General features: G+C 42.9%; 1 protein-coding gene across 4 annotated transcripts in view; it reads right to left on the bottom strand.

Moving 5' to 3' along the window:
• Nucleotides 1-24,583, bottom strand: part of ltbp1 (latent transforming growth factor beta binding protein 1) — a 133,598-nt gene that overhangs the window by 37,964 nt on the left and 71,051 nt on the right. For 2 of the 4 annotated variants that reach the window (XM_014154513.2, XM_014154517.2), the window contains exons 10-20: nucleotides 23,911-24,033; nucleotides 20,059-20,226; nucleotides 17,710-17,925; nucleotides 14,796-14,818; nucleotides 13,426-13,537; nucleotides 12,474-12,560; nucleotides 10,215-10,340; nucleotides 9,720-9,845; nucleotides 8,178-8,303; nucleotides 7,784-7,903; nucleotides 2,532-2,654 (exon numbers count right to left, since the gene is read on the bottom strand). In XM_014154513.2, coding sequence (XP_014009988.2) covers nucleotides 2,532-2,654; nucleotides 7,784-7,903; nucleotides 8,178-8,303; nucleotides 9,720-9,845; nucleotides 10,215-10,340; nucleotides 12,474-12,560; nucleotides 13,426-13,537; nucleotides 14,796-14,818; nucleotides 17,710-17,925; nucleotides 20,059-20,226; nucleotides 23,911-24,033 — 1,350 coding nt within the window. The remainder of the gene's footprint in view (nucleotides 1-2,531; nucleotides 2,655-7,783; nucleotides 7,904-8,177; nucleotides 8,304-9,719; nucleotides 9,846-10,214; nucleotides 10,341-12,473; nucleotides 12,561-13,425; nucleotides 13,538-14,795; nucleotides 14,819-17,709; nucleotides 17,926-20,058; nucleotides 20,227-23,910; nucleotides 24,034-24,583) is intronic. The other 2 variants (XM_014154516.3, XM_014154515.2) reach the window with 2 other exon arrangements.

Here is a 24,583-nt window from a genome sequence, read left to right as displayed (position 1 = left end):
CATGTTAGGAAGGATATTTGAAAAAGAAACTCCAGCACACTGGTATTTGTGATTAATGGATTGGGCCAACCTTCACCTGGGTTAAGGTAATGCACCTGGAACTGCATAATGTGTGTAAACAACCCTCATTATCTTGGATAGGATACAACCACACGAACACAGACCCATTGAAAGTTGGCATGACGTAGCTAAGAAGCTAAACCAGCACCACTACCTCCAATGAGACTTTGGAGGGTCTCCCTATGGGATTGGCTGTGTGACCCAGACATCTGCAGGCTGGGTTACTGCTGCTATAAAGGCCTATCTGGACTGTGTCACATGGTCTAACGACTTCCTGTTCCGACTCGTATCATATCTACCCGCTGTGGCTGGGTCAGGATACTGTGTGAATACTACTCACAGCCATCCACCACATGCAACACAGACTCTCTGGGAACGCTGAGTGACGCACCTTTCCTAAAGTGTCCTTTGTCCTTGTACAGTTGTGCCGAAATATATTAGCACACATGTACAGTGCTGTGAAAAAGTATTTGCCCCTTCCTGATTTCTTATTTTTTTGCACATTTGTCACACTTAAATGTTTCAGATCAAACAAATGTAAATATTACACAAACATAACCCAAGTAAACACACAATGCAGTTTTAAGTGATTTTATTTATTAAGGGAAAAAAGCTATCTGAACCTTCATGGCCCTATGTGACAAAGTAATTGCCCCCTAAACCTAATAACTGGTTGTGCCACCCTCAGCAGCAACAACTGCAATCAAGCGTTTGCGATAACTGGCAATGAGTCTTTCACATCGCTGTGGAGGAATTTTGGCCCACTCTTTGCAGAATTGTTTTAATTCAGCCACATTGGAGGGTTTTCGAGCATGAATCGCCTTTTTAAGGTCACGCCACAGCATATCAATCGGTTTCAAGTCCAGACTTTGACTAGGCCACTCCAAAACCTTCATTTTGGGTTTTTTAAGCCATTCAGAGGTGGACTTGCTGGTGAGTGTTGGATCATTGTCCTGCTGCAGAACCCAAGTGCGCTTCAGCTTGAGGTCACGAACTAATGGCCGGACATTCTCCTTCAGGATTTTTTTGGTAGAGAGCAGAATTCATGGTTCCATCAATCACAGCAAGTCGTCCAGGTCCTGAAGCAGCAAAGCAGCCCCAGACCATCACACCACCACCATATTTGACTGTTGGTATGATGTTCTTTTTCTGAAATGCTGTGTTACTTTTACGCCAGATGTAACGGGACGCACACCTTCCAAAAAGTTCAACTTTTGTCTCGTCAGTCCACAGAGTATTTTCCCAAAAGTCTTGGGGATCATCAAGATGTTTTTTGCCAAAAGTGAGACAAGCCTTTATGTTATTTTTGGTCAGCAGTGGTTTTTGCCTTGGAACTCTGCCATGGATGCCATTTTTGCCCAGTCTCTTTCTTATGGTTGAGTCATGAACACTGACCTTAAGTGAGGCCTGCAGTTCTTTAGATGTTGTTGTGGGTTTTTTTGTGACCTCTTGGATGAGTCATCGCTGCGCTCTTGGGGTAATTTTGGTAGGCCGGCCACTCCTGGGAAGTTTCAGCACTGTTCCAAATTTTCTCCATTTGTGGATAATGGCTCTCACCATGGTTCGCTGGAGTCCCAAAGCTTTAGAAATGGCTTTGTAACCCTTTCCAAACTGATAGATTACTTAATTACTTTGTTTCTCATCTGTTCTGGAATTTCTTTGGATCGCGACATGTCGTCTTGCTTTTTGAGATCTTTTGGCCTACTTCACTTTGTCAGACAGGTTCTATTTAAGTGATTTCTTGATTCAACAGGTCTGGCAGTAATCAGACCTTGGTGTGGCTAGTGAAATTGAACTCAGCTTTCCAAAACATGTGATTAACCACAGTAAATTAATGATTTAACAAGGGGGGGCAATTACTTTGTCACATAGGGCCATGAAGGTTCGGATAGCTTTTTCCCCTTAATAAATAAAATAATCACTTAAAAACTGCATTTTGTGTTTACTTGGGTTATCTTTGTGTATATTAAAATTAGTTTGATGATCTGAAACATTTAAGTGTGACAAATGTGCAAAAAAATAAGAAATCAGGAAAGAGGCAAATACTTTTTCACAGCACTGTAGTTTTCTTAAATAATTCCCTATGTCTTCTAAAATAAGTTAAAAAATATATATTGGTCACCACAACTTGTGATTAGATTTTCAAGATTAAAGAACCAATTGTATTTTTGTAAACTTATGTTCACAATTTTAATTGAGAAAATAAAGACAAATGACATGGACAAAACTATTGGCACCCGGGGCTAGTACTTGGTTGCGCAGCCTTTCACCAAGATAACTGCAGAAGGGTGCCAATATATTTGGCCATCATTTTATGTGTCCATGGTTGGTAGAAATAGATTAGGCTCCTAGAAACTCATGTTAAATATGGCTGTGCAACACTGTCCATACAGCTTTGGGCTGTCGTTTGAAAGTCACATAAAACCATGAAACATAGAGATAGACACTAGGGAAAAGAATTAGGATGTTACCTTCGCATGATTGTCCATCTAAGCTGAGCGTGAATCCATCGTTACACAAGCAGACAAAGTATCCCTCAAAGTTGGAGCACCTCCCGTTGGCACAAATTGATGGGTCCAGGCATTCGTCTACGTCTGGGCAGAGCCAAGAAAATGGGAGTCAAAGACTTTTACAATGTGCTTAATATCTCAAATGTCTAAACATGCTGACATGTTAGGAAGGATATTTGAAAAAGAAACTCCAGCACACTGGTATTTGTGATTAATGGATTGGGCCAACCTTCACCTGGGTTAAGGTAATGCACCTGGAACTGCATAATGTGTGTAAACAACCCTCATTATCTTGGATAGGATACAACCACACGAACACAGACCCATTGAAAGTTGACATGACCTAGCTAAGAAGCTAAACCAGCACCACTACCTCAATGAGACTTTGGAGGGTATCCCTGGCTGTGTGACCCTGGCATCTGCAGGCTGGGTTACTGCTGCTATAAATATGGTTGGGTAATACTGTCCATACAGGGTAGGGATTTCACTCATAGAATGTGTGTGTTGATTCTGCTGCAGGTCTCCCAGGCAGCTAACATGATGTCTTGGAGCTAGGATTAAGCCTGATGTGAGGCCTAATGCACCTCAATGACAAGACAAAGTACCACCAGACTGCCCTCAATCTGCTATACTGTACCCAGCGACCTAGTCTGCAATCCACATGTACAGTGCCTTGCAAAAGGATTCACCCCCTTAGCATTTTTCCTATTTTGTTGCATTACAACCTGTAATTTAAATAGATTTTTATTTGGATTTCATGTAATGGACATACACAAAATAGTCGAAATTGTTGAAGTGAAATTAAAAAAATAAATTAAAAACAGAAAAGTGGTACGTGCATAGAGTATGTATTCACCCCCTTTACTATGAAACCCCTAAATAAGATCTGGTATAACCAATTACCTTCAGAAGTCACATAATTAATTAACCTGTTGGGGCTAGGGGGCAGTATTTGCACGGCCGGATAAAAAAAACGTACCCGATTTAAACTGGTTACTACTCTTGCCCAGAAACGAGAATATGCACATACTTAGTAGATTTGGATAGAAACCACTCTAAAGTTTCTAAAACTGTTTGAATGGTGTCTGTGAGTATAACAGAACTCATATGGCAGGCCAAAACCTGAGAAGATTCCATACAGGAAGTGCCCTGTCTGACAATTTGTTATCCTTCTGTTGCATCTCTATCGAAAATACAGCATCTCTGCTGTAACGTGACATTTTCTAAGGCTTCCATTGGCTCTCAGAAGGCGCCAGAAAGTGGAATGACGTGTGTCCTGTCTCTGGGCGAAGAACAGCAGGATAATTTGTGAGTGGTCAGGCTGGGGACAGTGACACTGGAGATGCGCGTTCATGAGAATTCTCCATTTTTTTCATTCAGCCTTTGAATGAATACAACGTCGCCCGGTTGGAATATTATCGTTATTTTACGAGAAAAATAGCATAAAAATTGATTTTAAACAGCGTTTGACATGCTTCTAAGAACGGTAATGGAATATTTTGACATTTTTTGTCACGAAATGCGCTCGCACGTCACCGTTTGGATAGTTACCTGAACGCATGAACAAAACGGCGGTATTTGGATATAACTATGGATTATTTGGAACCAAACCAACATTTGTTGTTGAAGTAGAAGTCCTGGGAGTGCATTCTGACGAAGAACAGCAAAGGTAATCCAATTTTTCTTATAGTAAATCTGAGTTTGGTGAGGGCCAAACTTGGTGGGTGTCAAATTAGCTAGCCGTGATGGCCGGGCTATGTACTCAGAATATTGCAAAATGTGCTTTCGCCGAAAAGCTATTTTAAAATCTGACACCGCGATTGCATAAAGGAGTTCTGTATCTATAATTCTTTAAATAATTGTTATGTATTTTGTGAACGTTAATCGTGAGTAATTTAGTAAATTCACCGGAAGTTTGCGGTGGGTATGCTAGTTCTGAACATCACATGCTAATGTAAAAAGCTGGTTTTTGATATAAATATGAACTTCATTGAACAAAAAATGCATGTATTGTATAACATAATGTCCTAGGAGTGTCATCTGATGAAGATCATCAAAGGTTAGTGCTGCATTTAGCTGTGGTTTTGGTTTTTGTGACATATATGCTTGCTTTGAAAATGGCTGTGTGATTATTTTTTGGCAGGGTACTCTCCTGACATAATCTAATGTTTTTCTTTCGCTGTAAAGCCTTTTTGAAATCGGACAATGTAGTTAGATTAACGAGAGTCTTGTCTTTAAAATGGTGTAACATAGTCATATGTTTGAGAAATTGAAGTTATAGCATTTTTGAGGTATTTGTATTTCACGCCACGCGATTCCACTGGCTGTTGACTTGTGTCCCACCTCGCCCAGGGAGGTTAGAAAAGCCCACCTGTGTGCAATCTAAGTGTCACATGATGTGTCACATGATCTCAGTATATATACACCTGTTCTGAAAGGCCCCAGAGTCTGCAACACCATTAAGCAAGGGGCACCACCAAGCAAGCGACACCATGAAGACCAAGGAGCTCTCCAAACAGGTCAGGGACAAAGTTGTGGAGAAGTACAGATCAGGGTTGGGTTATAAAAACAGAGCACCATTAAATCCATTATTAAAAAATTGAAAGAATATGGCACCACAACAAACCTGCCAAGAGAGGGCCGCCCACCAAAACTCATGGACCAGGCAAGGAGGGCATTAATCAGAGAGGCAACAAAGAGACCAAAGATAACCCTGAAGGAGCTGCAAAGCTCCACAGCGGAGTTGGAGTATCTCTCCATAGGACCACTTTAAGTCGTACACTCCACAGAGCTGGGCTTTATGGAAGAGTGGCCAGAAAAAAAAAGCAATTGCTTAAAGAAAAAAATAAGCAAAGACGTTTGGAGTTCGCCAAAAGGCATGGGGGAGACTCCCCAAACATATGGAAGAAGGTTCTTTGGTCAGATGAGACTAAAATGGAGCTTTTGGCCATCAAGGAAAACGCTATGTCTGGCTCAAACCCAACACCTCTCATCACCCTGAGAACACCATCCCCACAGTGAAGCATGGCAGTGGCAGCATCATGCTGTGGGGATGTTTTTCATCGGCAGGGACTGGGAAACTGGTCAGAATGATGGATGGCGCTAAATGCAGGGAAATTCTTGAGGGAAACCTGTTTCAGTCTTCCAGAGAATTGAGACTGGGACGGAGGTTCACCTTCCAGCAGGACAATGACCCTAAGCATACTGCTAAAGCAACACTCGAGTGGTTTATGGGGAAACATTTAAAAGTCTTGGAATGGCCTAGTCAAAGCCCAGACCTCAATCCAATTAAGAATCTGTGGTATGACTTAAAGACTGCTGTACACCAGCAGAACCCATCCAACTTGAAGGAGCTGGAGCAGTTCTGCCTTGAAGAATGGGCAAAAATCCCAGTGGCTAGATAGGCCAAGCTTATAGAGACATATCCCAAGAGACTTGCAGCTGTAATTTCTGCAAAAGGTGGCTCTACAAAGTATTGACTTTGGGGGGTGAATAGTTATGCATGCTCAGGTTATTTTTTATTTTTTCCTTATTTCTTGTTTGTTTCGCAATAAAACATATTTTGCATCTTCAAAGTGGTAGGCATGTTGTGTAAATCAAATGATACAAACCCCCCAAAAATCTATTTTAATTCCAGACTGTAAGGCAACAAAATAGGAAAAATGCCAAGGGGGTGAATACTTTCGCAAGGCACTGTAGCTGGTGAGTTTTCAAAGGTGGGCTGTATATGACCAACAGCAGGTTAAAAAAAACATATTACTGTAAGCGGAGGATAGTATGAAACGCTAAAGATTAAATGAGGATAGTCTTAGAAATGCTAAATATTGATATTGTCTCACTAAATACCTCGCCAAAAATACAGTCTGTCCCAATTCCCCTTGCTTGCAGTCTGTGTGAGGGCTTTGAGAAGACAGAAGCAGTGAACCAGCGCTGTGGCTCAGGGATTCAGGGGAAACTCTTGGACTTCGTAGTAAAGGCGGAGTGTAAGAGAGATGGAGTGGGGGACGAGCCAATGTCAATACCAGCCGCAGGACAAAGCACACACCTAACAGCAGAGCAGTGGGTGATCTCTCCACGTTCGTACAGACACACACACCCCTACACCATATATACAAAAGTATTTGGACACTCCTTCAAATTAGTGGATTCGGCTATTTCGGCCACACCCGTTGCTGACAGGTGTATAAAATTGAGCACACAGCCATGCAATCTCCATAGACAAACATTGGCAGTAGAATGGCCTTACTGAAGAGCTCAGTGACTTTCAACGTGGCACCGGAATAGGATGCCACCTTTCCAACAAGTCAGTTCATCACATTTCTGCCCTGCAAGAGCTTCCCCGGTCAGCTGTAAGTGCTGTTATTGTGAAGTGGAAGGCCACACAAGCTCACAGAATGAGAACGCTGAGTGCTGACGCATGTCGCGAGTAAAAATAATTTGTCCTCGGTTGTAACACTCCCTACCGAGTTCCAAACTGCCTCTGGAAGCAACGTCAGAAAAATAACTGTTCGAAGGGAGCTTCATGAAATGGGTTTCCATGGCTGAGCAGCCGCACACAAGCCTAAGATCACCATGCGCAATGTCAAGCGTCGGCTGGAGTGGTGTAAAGCTTGCCGCCATTGGACTCTGGAGCAATGGAAATGTGTTCTTTGGAGTGATGAATCACGCTTCACCATCTGGCAGTCCGACGGACAAATCTGGGCTTGGCGGATGCCAGGAAAATGCTACCTGCCCCAATTTATAGTGCCAAGGGCAAAGTTTGGTGGAGGAGGAATAATGGTCTGGGCCTGTTTTTCATGGTTCGGCAGGCCTAATCGCCCAACATCTGTGCCCGTCCTCACTAACGCTCTTGTGGATGAATGGAAGCAAGTCCCCGCAGCAATGTTCTAACATCTAGTGGAAAGCCTTCCCAGAAGAGTGGAAGCTGTTATAGCAGCAAAGGTGGACCAACTCCATATTAACGCCCATGATTTTGGAATGAGATCTTCGACAAGCTGGTGTCCACATACTTCGGTGATGTAGTGTATGTTTAAACTGTACATGCGTGCACACACACACTCACGCACAAGACACAGAACGATGGATTGTCAAACAAGTCTTTTTTTTTTTTTACTCCAAATTGGTGGAAGGAATTTGAATGCAGAGCCAAGCCGCTCCAGTAATTTCGATGCTCCTGATTATTTGTGAGGGAAGGAGAATGTTCAGTCACATACCGACACACTGTCCTCCCTGGCCCTGGAAGCCCTTTGGACACAGATCACACTCATACGAGCCTGGGAAGTTGATGCACAGGCCGGACGGACACACACCCAAGTCCAGACACTCATTTATATCTATGAGAGAGAGAGAGAGTGAGAGAGAGAGAGAGACAGAGAGAGAGACAGAGGTGTGGGGAAATGAGTTTTATAAAAGAGGCAAGGAGAGAATCAACACCAAAAAAGGCCATTGGTTTCAGTGGGATGAGTGCTTGATGTGTGAGGAAGCATACCATGTTATTGATAGGTCAAAAACAGCCATGCCCTTGTCTTACCATGAAACCCCCTCTAATTCTCCTGCCCCTAAAGCTCTCAAAATAGAACTCAAATATGGGAAGGGTGCGTCCTGTACCTTCACACTGGCCTGTCGGGCTCATCCTGTAGCCGCTGTCACAGTGCAAACAGGTGTAGAAACCCACGGTGTTGACACAAAAATCATCCTCAGGACACGTGTGGGTGTTCAGACACTCGTTTAAATCTGAGAAAGGGATGTAGAGAGGGAGGGAGAGACGAAGAGAGAGAGACAGAGATGGGAGAGATTTGAAGATAGCAGAGCGGTCACTTGGCTCCAACAAAGACAGTACATTCAAGAATCTTTGAAGAATAACCATTCCTTTTTTGGTACTCACCCGAACCCATTAAGCATAATCCCCAAAACCCTGGCGAAATGTGATGGCGTACCAATAATTCTAGTCCTGTGTCGCTAATGTTGTACAACCATGTCAGACACTACTCCGTCCAATGTCAACAATGGCAGCGTAAGTTCAGGCTAAAGTGATGGAATCTTTTGATCTGTCCATCGATCTGTGCCAAACCTTCATTTACGCCAGTCTGAGTGTGATATCCATCTATCTAAACTATTTGGACAGTCTGGCATTATAGAGGGCTTGGAGTTTGGCTCATGACACCCTTTCCTTGACTTTAACTGAATAACATGGACATTGCTGATTCATGCCAGGCCTATCCCTGCTTCATGCCCTCCTTGCCCCCTAAGATGGACCACTGCCAGGCTAAAGTGACTGGAACTTCCTCTGAGGGCCGTGGGCGGGACTTCCTGTGGGACATTAAAAAAAGACAGAACAAAGGAGGAAAGAAACTGGGACCCCTAATTTGCCTCTTAAACGGTGTGATACCAACAAAAATAACCTCCTCAGCTGGGTAGCCAGGATACCACTCCCTTCCTTAGAAACCAAACATCCCCCACCCTGATGCAGAGAGTGGGAGTCCATGAGTCAACAAAACAAGTCACAGACTGCACATAGAGTGCACACTTTCTTTTTGTTTTAACGTGACATGTAGTGTTTCTTCTGGGTAAGTCAGGGTTCTCAATGTCTTTTTAGTTTAGTTTTCACTGAACGTTCCATCTGCCTATAAAATATTTAGGGCTGTCGTCCTCATGTTGCCTGTTTTGGTGCTCATATCCACATATAAATCCCTTGCAAACAGTAATAAATTATACTCTCATATTTCATTTTCAGATGTTAGTCTGTTACAGTACAGTTATGGGGAAATAATCACCAGCTTTTTGCCTCTGCAAACCTAATTTTGTGTCATTTTGTGGAATTGAAAACGTGTGTAGAAACACCAGAAACCACCTAATAACAGTGTTCCCAGTATTTATATCCCAGGATAGGGAGGATGAGGAGGAGGACGTCGCTAATGGGCCACACTGTGGTCACCATCTAAAACTTTGCCCCTATCTCCAGGGAGGGGGGCTAAGCCAACAGGGAACTATACTGAAGACGACTGGGGAAATGAAAACACCCAAACGGCTATCCAAATGCCTGGTACTGCGGTGCACAGCAGGTATTGAATCTCCGAGGCTTCTGCTATTGTTTTTGGTGTGTCTCTGTATTTCAGGGAGCGTGGTGGTATGTGTGTGAAATGGCTTTACCAATGCAACTGGTTCCCTCCTCATCTGTCATGAAGCCTGCTTGGCACACACACAGGAAGCTGCCGGGAGTGTTCTTGCAGCGGCCGTTGGAGCACAATGATGCAGAATCCAGGCATTCATCAACATCTATCCACAGGTACAGCATGGCAGGAGACATGGGATGGAACATGAGTCAACTTGCTTAGAGACATACTGACATGACACGTAAGTGGATTCAAGTAGCATGAGATGCAGTGGATATAGAGTCTTTATTTCAAACCATCACTGTAGCAAAGAGGTCGCTAAAGGATTCTCCTACCGTGTCTAAATGTATACATAACTATTCCTTCATCAAGAGAGGCCTCCAAAAGGCTAGTAAAATCATTCCTATTTACTGATGTAATTAAATGGATCTGGGCGCAATGTGAAGAGTGAAATCCAATCAGACCAAATGAGAAGAGGACTATTCCCATTGGTCTGATAAATGGATGTGACCTTTGACTTCTTGTTTCTCACCTACACAGGTGGTGTGTGTCTCGTCCATCTGGTAGCCCTTGTTACAGATGCAGGTATAACCCTCGGCAGAGTTGTAGCACAACCCCTGGCCACAGATGTGAGGGTTCACCTTGCACTCATCCACCTCTGGCCGAGAGAGAGAAAGAGAGAGAGAGGAGGGAGAGAGAGAAGGAAACCTCATGCTACTCTTCAAATATTAAATACAAAAATACAGTTTCTATATGCGCGGCATAAACAAATCTATTCCATTCCTGCAAATGTCCTTTCCTCTCCCTAGCTAATAGTCTCATCAGCATCCCACTCATGGCTGCAAATGTGTTTTTGTATGACAAATCTGCTCAGTATGTGCATCAATCTGTCTACTCAGTCTTGACAGTGGGAAATTGCCTTACATACCACAGAGGGAAAGTAGGGAATAGAGTAAATCATAGTGTCTAATACCCATCAAAAGGCATCGATATGCAGACATATTACAGACGTGGGTCACTGGGCCTAAAGTTCCAGAGACCTAAGGACTCCATATACGCCGAAACTGTCCAATCACAGTGACTGAAAGGTTGGGCCATTTCAGATCTTGATGAGAAGTAGAGAACATAAAAGGGGGATTAAATGAGTGGTGATAGATTGTCACAGGGCAATCTATCAAAATACATTATTAATACTTTACCCAAGAATTTGTGTTACTGAGGTAGTCAATGTCAGAAAGCTTGATGACTGGGCTTCTTCATAGCTCAGCAGGCCAGTATGGTGGAATTAAATGAATTGAAGTATTACTGTACACATTTCAATAGGTGAAGTTCCTTTGCTCAAATATGCTACAGTGGCATCTCCTCAGGAATACAGTTCAATTACTGTTAAACTGCTGTGTTTTATACGGGATTTAGCGAGGACATCAGTCAAATAGAGGAGGATGGGCCCCTGCTTACTCTCAAGCTTTCTTCCCACCTAAGGAGATTTTCCTCAACTGTTTGGTCGAGCGTTACTGTTGAACACTTTGTGACAAACGTATTTGTAAAAAGCACTATAATTTGATTGACTAATTGATTGCTTGGTTGAGGTACAGAATGCTTAGCGAGTGTAATTATTAGTACATCTTAAAGAGCATCTGCGCCGTGGTACAATAAAACTATAGTTTTTTTTTTTATATAGAGGATTTACTTTAAAAAGAAACATCAGGTTCAGAATGATTCGCAAGCATTGAGGCACGGAGACCAGAGACCAATCACAGTAAGGATGATTAAGAAAAGAAGGAGGCAATTATGCCGCCCAGTTTACTGAGTGTCTGTCATCGGGAGGCCTCATAACATTTCTGTGGCCTCTTAATATGGTGTCACCTTTCCGGGACACCAGGACGTAAAGCGCTGAGGTGAGAGAGGTCTGGGGGTTTGGATATCCGCCTAGCAAAAATAAACCAAAATATCCCTGCGGTCCCCTGATTGGTCCAAGAGGTTTATGTGGGCCTGGCACCAGATAGTTCCACTCCCTTCCCTCCACACTAGTCTCCGTGCCGACACTCTCTCTCCTCTAGTGCTCTGAAAATTCCCGTCTTCCTCACCCAGGGTATCAAAATAAAAACAGGTGGGTTTCACACAAGTGGTTGCCTAGCGATGGCACCAATCACTGGCATTCCCCTTTGAAGAAACATGGCAACAAAATGTAAAATTGGAATCTCTTAAATAAAACAATACAGGACCCAAATATACTTCTGTGAGGGTCAGGTGAGAAATAAAAGTTTCTCAGCATTTTCATTGGAGTGATTTGAAGCCATAATGATGTTGTTAGACTATTCACATCTAGAAAGTGGAGAGAGAGACTTCATGTTGCTGTGGCCCCTCAACAGCAACACATGACTCCTAAATATAGAAGAGCACAGAATATTCTCACAACGGGGGAGAACCCCAAGGACAAAGAAAGGAGGTCAGGGAGAGTTAGAAAGTGCCATGTTCCCAGTCTGTGCAAATTCCTCTTATCGGCCTATTTTTTGCCCGTGACCTGGGAGGAATTCAGACACAGGGTTAAACACAAATAAAGGGTCAGTTAATGGGCGAGTGAGGGAGATAACACTGGGTGTATTTATGAACTAAGCTTGTGTTCCCTTCATCCCTCTAATCATTCATGATTTATACACAATCAGCTTGGGATAGCTCCGATACAGAATGTAGCAGGGATAGTAGGTATCAACCCATCAGCTGCACATTGACCTAACACTAAACTATGTCCAAATGTCACACCGTTACTGTAGTCAGTGTGAGCACTTACCTGCTGACTGAGAAGGGGCGATGTCCTGGCCAGCGTTGGTGGGGAGGATCAGGGCTGGAGCAGGGGGCGACATTTCCTCCACAACCTCTGAGAGACCAGGACAGATAGAGCCAGGGGAGAGAACAGTGCAGTCAGACTTTCTGGGATCTTTAAAATGAGAGCTTCAATGGGTAAAAGTGTAATACAGTGTATACAGGGTAAAAGTGTAATACAGAGTATACAGGGTAAAAGTGTAATACAGAGTATACAGGGTAAAAGTGTAATACAGAGTATACAGGGTAAAAGTGTAATACAGAGTATACAGGGTAAAAGTGTAATACAGTGTATACAGGGTAAAAGTGTAATACAGAGTATACAGGGTAAAAGTGTAATACAGAGTATACAGGGTAAAAGTGTAATACAGAGTATACAGGGTAAAAGTGTAATACAGAGTATACAGGGTAAAAGTGTAATACAGAGTATACAGGGTAAAAGTGTAATACAGGGTGCTGTAGAAATCCCAGCGGACAGAGTTAAATCACTCTTCACCATCAAGTGCTGAGCTGACAGCTGTTTAAAGATTTTTCCAGCTTGGATACGTATTGAATGGAACAAAAAAACAACTATTTTTACAACAATTGAAACGTTGCGTTTCAATTAAGATAACCCTAGACTTGAGTCTGGAGAAGACCCATCACAAACGGCAGGTGCTCTTTCCCTTATGACGATTAGTCCTGTTACAGGGGAAAGAATACAAGATATTTTTCAAACCAACACATTTTCATTTTTATTCTGTCAGGTAAAATTGACCGTAAAGCACCAGTGGAGACCTACTTACATAGAGTTTGGTACAGTGCCAAAACAACCATCATAATTAAATAACTTGCAGACTTTCCCCTGTGAGAGTGAGCGCAGCCCTGTGAGACTGAAATAGCAGCAGAGATAGTAGAGGGGAAGGAAATGGATGAGACACCTTTGTAGGCCGGCTCCATCCTCATGGTAGAGACACCGGGAGAGAGCTGTGGCTGGATAGCCTCGGCCTCAACTATTGGACTACTACTAGTAGCCTCCAGAATAACCAGCTCCTTGAAGGACAGAACACAAGACAAACACAATATGGACCTCACGGTCAGCGGACTGATCCGTATAGACATGAGGTATCAGTGAGCAAGTACCGTTCATGCACCGTTGTCATGCGTGCGCTCGTCATATAGGCTGCTCAGCAGTAAACTAATTGGAGATCCGCTTGCATGACAGCCGAAGGAAGGAAAGAGTTTGAAGGGCTTGTAGAGCAAGATGGTGGGAAGCGAAACATGGGTTTTCATTGAGTAGATAGGGTCTATAGTTATCAGTTGTGAAGCGAAACATGGGTTTTCATTGAGTAGATAGGGTCTATAGTTATCAGTTGTGAAGCGAAACATGGGTTTTCATTGAGTAGATAGGGTCTATAGTTATCAGTTGTGAAGCGAAACATGGGTTTTCATTGAGTAGATAGGGTCTATAGTTATCAGTTGTGAAGCGAAACATGGGTTTTCATTGAGTAGATAGGGTCTATAGTTATCAGTTGTGAAGCGAAACATGGGTTTTCATTGAGTAGATAGGGTCTATAGTTATCAGTTGTGAAGCGAAACATGGGTTTTCATTGAGTAGATAGGGTCTATAGTTATCAGTTGTGTGGACTCCAACTTGACTTCAGCTTTTCTTTTTTTTTACCTTTGGAGTTTCTCTAGGGGAATGGATTGCGCAATAGTGTTTACTTACTCTGCCTTTATCAAAGTGCTTTAAAGAGTTTCAAGCTGCTGAGTCTACTGTTCCACTGAAAGAACCAATATATTGTAAAAGAGAGCTTCTATATTTACATAATTCAAATCATAATACAATACTAAATCCATTACAGAAAGGTTTCAGGACTGTTCCGTTTTGGAGACTCTTAGACAGCGTTTACATAGGCGGCCCGATTCTGATCCTTTGCCCAATTATTAGCAAAAGAGCTGATCTGATTGGTCAAAAGACTAATTAGTGGAAAAAGATCAGAATTGGGCTGCCTGTGTAAACGCATCCAAACAGTATGAGGCTGGACAAAAGCGCAAAGAGCAAAGTCTTAGCAGCTGTGATTGGCATTGACAGATGTTCCACTGTGAAGTGCTCTTAAGCTGAAAGCGTGGAGCAGTGATTGGGCCAAAGTCATGCAGTGGTGAGATGCTGACTTCATGCAGAGGTGACGCTGCAGGCTGCTTCTGCAGGTCGCTGCCATAGAGGCTAAAGGGTGAATCCTTCTTGTCGCATGCAAGAAAGCTATTTTATTTTCATTTTTATTTTTTTTGCAGAAGAAACCCAACCTACCTGCTCAGGTGCATCTGTGGCTACTGGTCAATAAAAAAAAATATGAAAAAAATATGAAGAAAAAAACAAGAGTGAGATCAAGAAAGAGTGGGACCGTTTGGAAGCACAAGGCTGGATATACCTGCCCTTGATCATCAAGTTGTCAGAGACAAGTACATCACATACTTCATTATATTTCTCCATTAAATATCTTCAGGCTTTTGAATAAATTAATAAACCTTACTGGCTGGGGCCAGAGGACCAATCATTTGCAATTCATAAGACTGTCACCTTCACAGGCTCTGGGGGTACGTTTAGCTGTTCATGGCCATGTCGAAACATGATCTTTTTCATAGCAACGGACAAATGTTAATCAGTTACAAGGTCGTTCCACTAACACCTTATTTTAAACACTGGCCAAATGCCATGTCATAACTCAACCCTCAGGCGTTTTTACGGTATTTAGATCTTGAGGTCATAAAAACAAACAGGATTGTTATTAATGTAGTACAACGTTGGGCATAAAGAAAAATCACCTCCACCAGGATTTTTAGCTCAGTGGTGCCAACTTTAGCCCCTTGTCGCATGCAAACACTAATCTACACAGGTTTGGGCAGTGGCTTTCCCACTTATTGTTTGTCTGAGTCTGTCCTCTGCATTGGAATCCTCTGTACTCGGAGCTCAAGAGAAGCTTAGCGGTAATTTGGACAAGTCTGTGCGCTCTAATGCTGCCAAGTTTCTCTTTCCCTCGCCAGCTCCCAAGCATGTTCTGAGCAATAAGAAAGAGGAGCTCCATCTCTCCTCTCGCTCAGAATCCAGAAGTTTGAGAGGCGACGGCAAGCCAAAGCATGTGAATCCTCATCATCCTGTCCAGGGTGGAACTGAATTGATGTCTGGTTGAGAGATATTTTTAAAGACCCCCCACACACTCACAACTCTCTGTTTAGTTTAACTTACAATACCAGTCAAAAGTTTGGACACACCTAGTCATTCAAGGGTTTTTATTTTTACTATATTGTAGAATAATAGTGACAACATCAAAACGATGAAATAACACATTTGGAATCATGTAGTAACCAAAAAGGTGTTAAACAAATCCAAATATAGTTTATATTTGAGATTCTTCAAAGTAGCCACCCTTTACCTTGATGACAGCTTTGCACACTCTTGGCATTCTCTCAACCTGCTTCAGGAGGAATGCTTTTCAAACCATCTTGAAAGAGTTCCCACATATGCTGAGTACTGGTTGGCTGGTTTTCCTTTACACGGAGGGACTCATCCCAAACCATCTCAATTGGGTTGTGGAGGCCAGGTCATCTGATGCAGCACGCCTAGTGGTTAGAGCGTTGGGCCAGTAACCGAAAGGTTGCTGGATCAAATCCCAGAGCTGACAAGGTAAAAATTAGTCATTCTGCCCCTGAGCAAGGCAGTTAACCCACTGTTCCCCGGGTGCCGAAGACATGGATGTCGATTATGGATGTCTGATTCAGAGGGGTTGGGTTAAATGCGGAAGACACATTTCAGTTGTACATCTGACTAGGTATCCCCTTTCCCTTTCTTGGTCAAATAGCCCTTAAACAGCCTGCATGAATGTTTTGGGTCATTGTCCTGTTGAAAAACAAAAGATAGTCCCACTAAGCGCAAACCAGATGGGATGGCGTATCGCTGCAGAATGCTGTGGTAGCCATGCTGGTTAAGTGTGCCTTCAATTCTAAATACATCACAGACAGTGTCACCAGCAAAGCACCCCCACACCATCACACCTCCTCCTCCATGCTTCATGGTGGGAACCACACAAGCGGCGATCATCCGTTCATCTACTCTGCGTCTCACAAAGTCACGGCAGTTGGAACCAAAAATCGCAAATTCAGGCTTATCAGACCAAAGGACAGATTTCCACCGTTCTAATGTCCATTGCTTGTGTTCCTTGGCCCAAGCAAGTATCTTCTTATTTTTGGTGTCCTTTAGTATTGGTTTCTTTGTAGCAATTAGACTATGAAGGCCTGATACATGCAGTCTCCTCTGAACAGTTGATGTTGAGATGTCTCTGTTACTTGAACTCTTTGAAGCATTTATTTGGGCTGCAATTTCTAAAGCTGGTAACTCTAATAAACTTATCCTCTGCAGCAGAGGTAGCTCTGGGTCCCTTTCCTGTGGCGGTCCTCATGAGAGCCAGTTTCATCATAGCGCTTGATGGATTTTGCGACTGCACTTGAAGAAACTTCCAAAGTTCTTGACATTTTCCGGATTGACTGACCTTCATATCTTAAAGTAACGATGACTGTCGTTTCTCTTCACTTATTTGAGCTGTTCTTGCCATAATATGGACTTGGTCTTTTACCAAATAGGGCTATTTTCTGTATACCACCCCTACCTTGTCACAACACAACTGATTGGCTCAAACATATTAAGAAGGACAGAAATTCCACAAATTAACTTTTAACAAGGCGCACCTGTTAATTTAAATGCATTCCAGGTGACTACCTCATGAAGCAGGTTGAGAGAAGGCCAAGAGTGTGCAATACTGTCATCAAGGCAAAGGGTGGCTACTTTAACACTTTTTTGGTTACTACATGATTCCATATGTGTTATTTCATAGTTTTGATGTCTTCACTATTATTCTACAATGTAGAAAATAGTAAAAAGAAAGAAAAACCCTGGAATGTGTAGGTGTGTCCAAACTTTTGACTGGTACTGTTGAACGGGTGGATTACTCTTTATTTGGACGAAAAAGTTTTGCGCTGGCACTGTAGGTACACAACATTGCACATATCAAAACAGCCCAGCATAGTGAAAAGACAAGAGCATGGCCCCTATTTATGAGTCACACTCAGTCCCACCCAGCTCAGCCCAATCTTCTGTCTCTGTCTTTCCATAGTACATTAGTAAAGATGGCTTCTCCTCTACTGTTGCTTGCTGTATGGTGTTGACTTGCCTGGTACAGAGGGAAGCTGTCTCTCAGCGACGCTCAAGGCCTCCACTGGTTTCTCATGTGTCGGCAGGGGCAGAGGCGGGGCCACAGGCTCTTGGTGGGTGATCATTGGCTTGTTGATGGTCTCAGGTTGGCTGGGTAGTTTATTGGGTGGTTTGGGCTTGTAAGATCCCGTGACAGTGTAGCCCATCCCACCAGGGCATATCTCCTTGAATTTAGCTAAAAAGTTGGAAAGAAAAATACAGTAAGTACATCCATACTTTATGCAAGACAATATATATATATATATATATATATATATATATATATATATATATATATATATATATATATATATATATATATATATATATATATATTTTAAAAAATCAGGTTCAAAAGAACTGGCCACATTAAATATATTTATTTCACATAAATTATAGCTATGTGACTTATTTGGCTGACCTTTTATTTTATGTAACTCCAATGTAACGTTCAATAGGTTACATGCTGTTTGGTTTTTATTGTTGTAGCAGATTTGTGTATATCAGTCTCTGGGTCATTCCACCAATTGGGTGCCACTCAGTTTTCCACCACAAAACACCAGAAAAATTGTGAAAAAGAGTAGAACCAGTTCACCTGCTTTTACACTGTGGTTTTACGATTTTATTAGATGTAGAATTTTTTTGAAGAATAGTTTCACCATATTAAAATGAGAGTTCAGTTCAAGTAACAGGGTTGACCTTAAAATGAGGGAGAGTTTTTGGTTTTACATAAAAATGAATCACTAATCACATTAAATAAATAATAATCTTCAGAAATGACTTTGTCATGATGATTAAAACTTGGAGAAATGTTGGGGTTAAGATCTTCCTATAAGTCTAAGACGGTGCACAGAAGGACATTCGGTTTATATTAAAAAGGGAACTACATTTAATTTAACATCCTTTTAAAATTCAATATTGATGCACAATTTCTACTTAATATATCAAAGGGACGCAAAGGCACTCATTTCATGGAATGACCCTTCTGAGTTCTTTCTGAGCTCCACATAGCCTTCGTAATGTGTCCTCTCTGCAGGACTTGTGTTCCCATTAGAAACCAAGGACACAGTGGATCATGTCACTGAGGATAAAGACTGAGAGTCACACACTTGTCTCATTCTTGAATGTCTTTGTGCAACTAGCATTTTGTAAGGACTTAACTAGATTTGTTGGGGAAGTGTCATGTCAAGGCTTTCATTTATGTCCCAATGAATGAAAACAAAGTACCAACCATTGTTACACAGTGGAGCATCCACCAATCCAGTTTCATATAAGAATAGCACATGCTATCTATGCAGTTTCCCATTTTAACCAACAAGCATTTGCAAGAAGTTAGAATCTACCAAAATAAACTGTCTCCATCTCTATCTCAATTGAAAGAACCATGTCAGCCCATTGCAATTAAACCACGACATTGATAGTGAAAAAAATCTATCAGAATAATCAGTTACTAATCCAGCTACAAGCGCCTCTGCGATCATTCCGACAAACAAAGAAAAAATAACATTAAAGAGACCTTAGAAAATGCTGCCCTTTATACCAAGGTAAATTCTACGTGCTCAAGTTCATTTCCAGATAAAGGAGCACGTCTCTTATTTACTCTTATAACAGCTCTTCACCTTACCCACAGAAACGTTCTCACATTGGGAAAAATGGGCCCGGTTCCAAGCAATCATCCCCTAACTCTATTACACTCCCCATAACAACTTACTGTGCTACACTGGGAACTTTGAAGATCTGGCAACCAAATAATCTGGCAACCCAGATGATTTTAACGGGTGTTGTTAATTAGGCCAAACGAGGCCATCCAGTAATGTCTCCCGGAGCCTAGACAGACAATACAGGCACAGAGACAGAAAAGGCTTACACTTGTTCCCAGACTAACCTCCCAGGTCTAATGGAATGTTTGGCTCAATGTCATCAATTCATTAAGACAGACCTTTTCGAGTGGAAGTGTGAGGACTCAGCAAACAGTTTCTATCTATTTAGTGTGCCTGTGCTGCACATGATCTGCAGGTGTCAGCTATTGTGTCACCCCAGCCAACACTGACCATGATACCTGTACAGATGGCAATGGCGGATGGGGAGACAGGGTGGAATAAGGGGAGACAGGAGGAGAGTGCTGGTGCTGGAGATATAACTGCATCTAAAACCGTCTACTTGGCAAAGCAGTGAAACACATGCACAGAGAGAGAGAAACATTGAGTGTGGGTGGAGGATGGATGCCACTGGTCCCACATTTCAATCTCTCAATGTGAGAGTGGTGGAATGGATGGATGGATGGGTGGAGGTGTCTGGGACTCAGAGTTGCTGGCGTTGGAGGCCTTACCTGTTCCTGCCAGGGGGCACTTGTCGCAGCGCGGGCCCCAGGCCTTGCCCACACTGCAGCAGCACAGCTGTTTGCTCAGCTGAGCAGACACCGGGTGCAAACACTGCTTCCCCGAACTGACCAATCGGAAACAAGCCCCTTTCTCCTCGTGGACGGCAGAGGTGTCGGCTGAAGAGGTGTAGTGGGAGAGTGGCAAGGGGAGGCGCGCCACAGTGGGGGGAGACACAGACATGGAGAGAGAAAAGAGAGAAAGAGAAAATAAAGAAGTCCCCCTTCACCGGAATACCCCTGCCCAACACAGAGTACAGTACTCACACATTTATAACAACAACATCAAAAATACCAAGAAAATGTTGAAACATCTCAGTGGTAGTTAGCTGTGTCGCCTGCTACCGCCGATACATTTCATATCTTCATCACAGGATTTTTGAGCTATGAAGAAAGTGTCCACTAGACTAACCTAAAAGCTCAAACGCAAAACACCCACAAGCACAGCACACACAACAACAAAAGCTCTCTGGGTGTACAAACATCGAGCTCTTCATGCCAATGCTTCATGCACTAATGAACAAAGTCAAATGCTGACCCAAATAACAGCATGCAGTAGGGTTGGTTGAGTGTTTCTGAATGGTGCAGCTCAAATCCTGAAGGGTAGTAGTGGAAACTGTGGTATGGCAAGGCACCAACGGAACAAAGACTCTCTAAGGATTTGACTTCCAAGTAAATCTGGAACCATATGACGTGCTTCCAGTATTTCTTCATTTTTCAATGGGTGAGCTCTCCTATCAACGTTAAATCAGTGCTCATACAAACTGACCATGATGTTCATTTTTTCCCCCTCTCCCAACAGTCTCCAAATCCCAAAATGTAAAAATATTGAACTTCTGAGGCCAAAAGGAGGGCTTAATGTGTTAATGCACATCAACATCAAATTAGAAGTACTGGAGTGTACAAGACATCATTCAAAGAACAGTGAAATGTAATAGATTTTTCTTCACCAATCCTGTACAAAAGGTCACAAAGACTTGTTCTAAAGTTTCAATTCTTCTAACGTTTTCCCCTTCAGGCAGTTTGTGTGGTGCATTGATATTCGTCAAAACAGACTGAAAAAGCGATCAGGTTTTCAATCATTATTGACAGAGAGGGTGTGCGAGCGTGTGTTTGTGTGTGTGTGCTGTTGGAAAGGCGGGCTCAAACGGCTGAACCGCTGTCCCTCCAAATCCTTAACAGAAATCGTGACGGCGCCGCCGAGTCTCACACAGCTCGGACACACGGGAGAAATTGTGTATGACAGGCAGCAATCACTTTCGCTCTAGAGTCTCCACTCACTTCCCAAATTCCATCCACCCTCCTCCTCCCTCCTCCTTACCACCCACATTGAAGTTGCTCTAAGGCCTCGCCAAAGCCACCAATTAATACCAGTGACCAGAGGTTTCTCAAAGTAAACTAGAGCAGCACGACCCATGAATAGGCCAGTGAATTCCCCAATGATGGGATCTCTCCCTTTGTCGGATGTGAGAGGCAGCACAGTAGAGGGGAGTGGGAAGGGGAGATGGAGGGGAGATGGAGGGATGGAGAGAGATGAGGGTGCTGGAGTTCTGCTACATTGCCCTGGGAAGCCCTCCCTTAATTTCATTGGTCTCCCACCATGTCACCTATTTGGAGCGTAGCCCTTTACACTTGTACCCGTAGACGGGTTGAAAATTGCAGATTTGGGCCTCCCGAGTGGTGCAGCGGTCTAAGGCACTGCAAAACAAAGCAACTATAAGTGTGCTTGCTCTAGTTCCTCAACGGCACAAGTAGGAGAGCTACAAAAAAAAGAGTTGTAGTTGAAGACTCTTCTTCAACCATAACATAAAACATATACATGAAAGGGCATTGAAATGACTTAGGAACTGTGTGTCCACTTGGAGACCCCAGTTAGTCCTCTCACTCAAACCCTTTTTTTTGTCTTAAGTTGCATCTACCCACATTTTCCAGAAATGTTCTTATCATGTCACTGAATGTATCCAGAGTATTTTCAGATTTTGTTATCAACAAATCCGGCAAAAAGTACAGTAAATGTAAAATGCACAGAAAATCAACAGTATAATGTTTGGATTCAGTCAGGTGAACTGTTGTGTATATTTAGATGCACTATTGTAAAGTGGTTGTTCCACTGGATATCATAAGGTGAATGCACCATTTTGTAAGTCGCTCTGGATAAGAGCGTCTGCTAAATGACTTAAATGTAAATGTAAATGTAATGTAATGTGTCCACACCTTTGGTCTAATCATTTTCCCATAATCTCCAAACTTTAGCCTTTCGATTGCTGCGATGCTTAAGCATTTCATATTTCTTTTGTAAGAAACATTTCAATTTAGCCCTATCCATACAGGCCAATTCCCAGGATTGTAAAGGGTTAATCTCGCGTGTTATTTGCATTTCAAGCAGTCATTGCTGATCTTTTGGTCAAGAATTTTGTCTTGCACCAGTGGAATGTTTGATGACGTGTCAGAATCCAAAAAGAAAATTGAGTCACAGTTATTGTTATGCTACACGTGGAATGCACTGGTTTATTTTTGTTATAAGTCTAGTTGGACACAGGATGCACATGTATGTGTGAAGTCTCATTCCATGGTACAATAAGGCATTATTAGTGGCTCTCACAATGGGAAAGTCAGTTTTGGTTGGTTACTGTTGCTGTCATGCATATTATAAGCCAATCAACACACAAAGGCAGTAGATAGGAGGGTCAAGCTGTATTTGGTCCTTCATCAACACCAATATGTTTCTCTCCAAACTCCACTGTGCTTTTCATACCAGCAGAGAGCTCAGTAACTCAACACACACAATGAAGGAGGATGTCTAGATCCGACATTGGTGGTTCAATGACAGGCAACACATGCAGGGGAGGGGGGAAACACAATGGGTGATGTCACTGATGAATTTCCAAAGCCTACTTTTCCATGTAAGGACAAAACTGTAGCAAGGCTCCTTGCCATAGCCAGTGATGTTGATGAATGGCCACTCAGGTTTCAATAGCAATGAGATAAATAGAGGAGAACCAGGAAGAGACACAAACCAAGAGTGATCCCCCCCCCCCCCCCACCACACACACACACACACACACACACACACACACACACACACACACACACACACACACACACACACACACACACACACACACACACACACACACACACACACACACACACACACACACACACACACACACACACACACAGAGATCGGACTGGGAGAGACAACACCCGGCAGGGAAAAGCATGCTAAACAAGACCATCATTAAAGGCCATCACTGATCAATCGCTCTCCTACCAAAAACCCAGAGAACTGAGAATCAAGTCAATCGGATTTTAATCTCTCAACACAAAACTCCTTCCTTCTTTCCCTCCCTCCCTCCCTCCCTCCCTCCCTCCCTCCCTCCCTCCCTCCCTCCCTCCCTCCCTCCCTCCCTCCCTCCATCCCACTTTCAGTGGAGAGAAATACGATCTGTTGTGTTTGGCAATATGCTGTGCCTTTTGCTCCATGCTCTGAGGGGAATCTAATTAATATGATAAACGCCATGCTATTCATCCATGCATTCCCATCTGTTCCCACATTCATATGCATATCATCAAAACACAGCCTTTGCAGTATGCTTTGCGGCATTTAAAACATTCTTCTAGACTGCAATCTTACAGACCCCAATCCTGACCGCACAGGCTGAAGAAATATATATTTTTAAACGAATGGGAAATGTCACACCCAAATATAGCACAGAGAGAGAGACAGAGCGAGAGGGGGGGGAGATAGAGAGGAAGAGAGGGCGAGACAGAGAGCGAGAGAGAGAGTTATGAAGGACTTACGGATACAGGTGGAGAGGGTGGGGTCAGGGATGAAGCCGACCTTACAGCTGCACCTGTAGCTGCCCATGGTGTTCAGACAGTCTCCGTTGGGACACACACCCTGCAGCTGGCACTCGTTAAGATCTGCAACAGAAAACCAAGGAGAGGAACAAAGTAATACACTGTTGATATACATATTAGTGTGTATTACACAGTACAGAAAGGAACATGAACTGAATGTGCATAGAATAGAGATGTGTACGGAGAAAAAAATGTATGAAATGTATGCATTCACTACTGTAAGTCGCTCTGGATAAGAGCGTCTGCTAAATGAGTAAAATGTAAAAATGTAAATGTAAATGTACGCTGACAATTCCACCGATTACCATAATTGGGTTTGTTTCTATACATAAGTTTGTACAATAGCTCACAACAACCACATTCGTATCATAACCCTGGTGTAGCCCCAACATCACTGTGATGGTCCAAGGCAGATCCCGTAGTTTGAGGTTGTTCATGTGGAGTGGAGGAGACAGTTTCAGGTCTCCCGGTTATGGAGTAACCTGATAAAAAAGCAGGTTGAATTCCTTAGTTCAAAGTCTGGGTTATGAGGCTGGACGTGGGACTAACAGCTTTGGGGTTCACTGGTTCACTGCAGAGTAGCCATGTCAACCAGTCACCGCTATGCAATCTG

Source organism: Salmo salar, chromosome 18 (genome assembly GCF_965601325.2).
Source record: "Salmo salar chromosome 18, fSalSal1, whole genome shotgun sequence".
Taxonomy (NCBI): domain Eukaryota; kingdom Metazoa; phylum Chordata; class Actinopteri; order Salmoniformes; family Salmonidae; genus Salmo; species Salmo salar.
The sequence above is the reverse complement of the archived record's forward strand: the minus strand, read 5'-3'. Positions and strand labels throughout refer to the sequence as shown.